General features: G+C 37.0%; 1 protein-coding gene across 1 annotated transcript; it reads left to right on the top strand.

The window, feature by feature from the left end:
- Positions 1-1,103: 1,103 nt before the first annotated feature.
- Positions 1,104-2,066, top strand: LOC106733967 (olfactory receptor 10C1). The gene has a single exon (XM_014584387.1). The coding sequence runs from the start codon at positions 1,104-1,106 to the stop codon at positions 2,064-2,066; it is 963 nt and encodes a 320-aa protein (XP_014439873.1).
- Positions 2,067-4,735: the final 2,669 nt, after the last annotated feature.

Raw genomic sequence — 4,735 nt, 5'->3', positions numbered from 1 at the left:
AAAGTAAATGCTCTGTGTGGTACTTAGACGGCACACTGTTCTGCACTGTGCCTACTGATTATGAGGCCTGAGTGCTCACAGTTCATTTTAAGAGCTTAAAAAATATTGCTATGGCAAGCACCAATAAAGTTCGTTAACAATTTCGGTTGCATAATGTGTACCATTAGGAATGTAAGTGATATAACAAATAGAAATAGTTTATCTCTGGAAATAGAGTCCGATGAATGAAAACCGAATTGCACAGCATTCATTGTTGTTTTTGAACATATTCCTCTGGAGACAAACACAATTATGCTTTGCAGAGGATGTAATCCCTATGGTCTCTCAAAAGAATAAAAATATTCTCTATTTAATTGTTCTGTCATAATTTGAATTTGTAGGCACCTAGAAGCCAAAGAAAGAAAATAAAGTTTCTTTTGTGGTTTTCGATATGTATTATTCATCATTTCCCGTAAAATCACACTGAGGTTGTGGAAAGAAGACTCTGTTATTTCTTGAATTTTAACTGCCTAATCATTGACTTAAGCAGTTCTAATCAAAGTGAGTAAAAAAGAACATATGTAAATTTATAAATAAGTTGCTGGAAATGTACTCCCTTTTAAACCCAGAAAAGTAACATTAACATATGTAAATTTATAAATAAGTTGCTGGAAATGTACTCCCTTTTAAACTCTGAAGAGTAATATTTAGAAAGGTTGTAGAATTTGGAAGACCAGAATATATAGTACCTTTATATTGTATTCTGTGTACTTTGGCTTTAAGTGAATTCTTTACAATTATAATGTTGGATATTAGTTTAGGGACATCTTATGTGTATAATTAGAATATTGATTAGAACAAAACCTAAGAATAGATAACCTAAGGCCACTGTTTGCTCTAAATTATTGTTTTTAAAAAAGTCCCTCAACTAAAAATTAGAAAAAATTGTGCTTCTATTCTAATTGAGTAGTAATTTAGGAAGATTTAACAGAAAAAAAATCCAGGTGTCTAGGTTCTCATCTCAGATCTCTGATTCTGGGACACTTTCTTTGCTGTGGTTTGATAGTGCTCTGTTAGGTGATCGGGTTCCTAGAAATTATTGGCCTTCTTTCATGTCTCCACAGATGTCTGGCTCTGAGATCACAATGAGTGGAAACTACTCCTTCTGTACCAAATTCACATTTGTGGCTTTTTCATCTCTAGCGGAGTTACAACTTGTACTCTTCGTTGTGTTCTTAATCATCTACTTATTTACTGTGGTTGGAAACCTCATCATCATCTGCCTGATTTGGGTCACCCCTTCTCTGCGCATGCCCATGTATTTCTTCCTGGTGAACCTTTCCTTTTTGGAGATGTGTTATATCACCAGTGTGGTACCTCAGATGCTGGTGCACCTGCTGGTGGAGACCAAGACCATAAGTGTGCGAGGATGTGCAGCCCAGATGTATATATTTGCCATCTTGGGACTGACAGAATGCTGCCTGCTAGCGGCCATGGCTTATGACCGCTTTGTAGCTATTTGTTATCCACTGCATTACACTCTCCTGATGGGCCCTCGTGTGTGCTTAAAATTAGCTGCTGCATCTTGGACCACAGGGGTGGTGGTGGAGTCAGCACAGATCACATGGATCTTCACATTACCCTTTTGTGGAACGGGGAAGATTCAGCACTTTTTTTGTGATATTATGCCTGTAGTGAAACTGGCTTGTATTGATACCTCCCACAATGAGATCGTGATGTTCGCCATCTCTGTGCTCTTTATCATGAGTCCCTGCTTGCTCATCCTGTGCTCCTACGTGCGCATTCTTGTGGCCATCTTGAAAATCCCGTCAGCAGCTGGCAGACACAAAGCCTTCTCCACTTGTTCTTCTCATATCCTGGTTGTATCCCTGTTCTATGGCACTGCCTTGTTCACTTATCTCCAACCTAAGGCTATGCACACTCCAGAAACAGACAAAGCCACTGCACTCATGTACACAGTGGTCACACCTGCTTTGAATCCTGTTATCTATACCTTGAGGAACAAGGAAGTGAAGGAAGCCTTCCGAAGGGTACTACAAAGGAACCCTCTTAGGCAAATGGGCTAAACCAGCATAGTATCTGAAATGTATACTATGGGACAGATAGGTTATCCAAACTTTATGAACCCTCTACTGATACATATTGTCCTAATAACATGTATAGCCAGCAACCATAAAAACACTTGAATGTCTTCTACATTTTTCAGTGTAGACAAAAGGATACTTATCAACAAGATCATTTCATTATTTAATCGTTCATTCATTCAACAATATTATCTGACCATCTCCTGTGTCATTGCCACCATTTTTTTTTACTTCTCCAGTGGTAATAAGATTAAGGTCAATATGTTTCACACCACTGTACTGAGGCAAATAAAAGGTCCTTTCTTAGGGAAACAAACAAAAAAACATGAATAGTAAGTAATATTCGTTTGGTATCAACATAGGCTATCAGAATTTCAGTTCTTAAGTGAGGTATGCTTCCTGAAATACTCTCCTCTCTGTAGATCTTAAACAATCAACTGTTAATAAATACCAATGAGTAAGGTAAATTACTACACAGCTTTAAATGTTAACTTGTAAATCTGAGGGACATTGATTCTTTATGCAAAACTAGATCCTTTATTCAATCTATTTTTAGTTGTTGTTATCAAGTGAATGAAATTTTATAGAAATTTCTCCTTATGTGACATTTACTCTTGTCATACTTATTGTGACCACTATTTAAACGTATTGACTTGAACATAATTTATTTTCTGACATTGGTCATTTAAGAGGGAACTTCAAGAAGTTTCTGGGGACCAGCAGTTAGCGTAATGGCTATGTCACTGGACTCCCACATAGTCGACCGCGGTTCGCATCCCGGACTGGTGGCTTAAAAACTCACACTGGGTGCATGTGCATGCGTGCCCAAGATCCCGAGAGGAGAATGAAGAGAAGGGATTGCGGCGTGGCCATCGCCCTCGGGGATGATTTGTCATTTTCTGTCTCTCTGTCTCTGTCTGTCTGGTGAGCGCACACACCCTAAAGCGAAAACCTCTCCAAAAAAAAAAAAGAAGTTGTTTCTGGAAAATGGAAATAAAGTATAAGTCTATTCTGCTGCACAAATTTTGAAATTCATACCTTTAAAAAATCCATTTTCCATGATTTTTTTCCATGTATTCTAGCTAATTACCTATATTATTTTTGGCCCCTTGAATAATAAAGAACAGGATTTCTGTAAGAGATGAAAATTAATAACTTTTCAAGAAATATAGATTTCTTGTAGCTTCTGTAGAGAAGTGAGGTGACAAAAAATGTACAGTAACATTTTGCAAACATAGAAGATAACTTTTGATTTGATCTTAGTGTCTTTATCTTTATTCTTATATATCCTAGAATCAAACCCTAATACAAGAGAAATTAATTTATTTGGAAGGGGCTTCAAGTGGGAAAATTGTACAGGCAAGGAAAGACAGTAAAACAGTGGCCCATTATTTTTTCAGATATCATAAATGGCCATTACAATTTAATCTTGTGGGGGAATAGTATAAAAGACAGTCCAAAAAGTTATTGTCTTCTAGGCTGGATAGTTGGGAAATAAATACTCCTGACCTGACGAAACGTTGCTCAAATGCTGAGCCTAGAGAGTGATAATCCTGACACTACTGCTCTGCTTCTGACCACAGCAGACTTCTGGGAATGACTTGAGATACAGTAATTTAGATATTTGGCAAATGGAAAGCATTTGACAACAGAGCTTTACATGGTTAATATCACTTGGAGATGACATTGTCAACAAAAACTACACATTTATTCTACAAAATATTTCTATATGTGTAGTATTAGACAAGGGAAAAGTGTAAGCAGAAATGATACATATTGGTTTGAATGTATTATAAGGATTTATTTCACAATGATTGTTCCTTCTTTTATTCTCTGACTATGGAAAATGAAAATTCAATTTTTAAAAGTTAGACTTGACTCAGACATGTCACACAGACATATTATAGGTGAAAAAATGTAAATTTATGTCATGTCAGTTCTTTCTCATCATAACTTGACTTTCTCTTTTCTCATCTTAACTTGACTTTCTCTTGAAGCATAGATTTTTCTTGTTTTATGTTTTTACATTTATTTTATTTATTTATTTTATGAGAGAGAGAGACAGAGGTACCCCTAACAGGTTCTCACTACAACACATACTTTCCTGCAGCTCCCTGGCCTGCCAGGATCATGAGTGTGCACCAGCCCACCTGGCATGGTCAGGACAACCTAGGCTCTGAACCTGGATCTTCAATGAGGCACCAGTATCGAATATCACCACTCTACTGTCCATGCCATTGCAACTGGATCCAATTCTTCTTTTTGAAATGTCACAAATACATAGTTAATATTTTTAAATTAATCAGTGAATGGAAAACAATAGATGCAAGTCCCAAGAACATTCACATTGTGTTTGTATTTTATTGCCATGATTGAATGCATCTCCCCCAAAATTCATGCATTAAAATTTGATGAGCCCTTATAATGGTGCTGGATGGGTTGGGTTAGAAGACGGGGGTCTCTGCGTGAACTCAATCTGCCCTCTTTTATGTTGTTGTGCAGTGAGAATCCAGACGTTCTCACAAGGCAGCCCCTCAAGTTTGACCTCCAGATAGTGAGTCTAAGTCACCCAAACTTGGGTCTTTCTGTTCTTGGCAAGAGAAAAGAAGATACCAATGACTATTTTCTCTTTTTTTTTTTTTTTTTTTTTT

The sequence above is a fragment of the Tupaia chinensis genome, unplaced genomic scaffold, assembly GCF_000334495.1.
Source record: "Tupaia chinensis unplaced genomic scaffold, TupChi_1.0 Scaffold146740_1, whole genome shotgun sequence".
NCBI classification, from domain to species: Eukaryota; Metazoa; Chordata; class Mammalia; order Scandentia; family Tupaiidae; genus Tupaia; species Tupaia belangeri.
This window is presented reverse-complemented; position numbering and strand designations above follow the sequence as displayed.

Bases quoted from the DNA above. Each gene is read 5' to 3' on its own strand.
- LOC106733967 (XM_014584387.1), top strand. From the start codon at position 1,104: ATGTCTGGCTCTGAGATCACAATGAGTGGAAACTACTCCTTCTGTACC.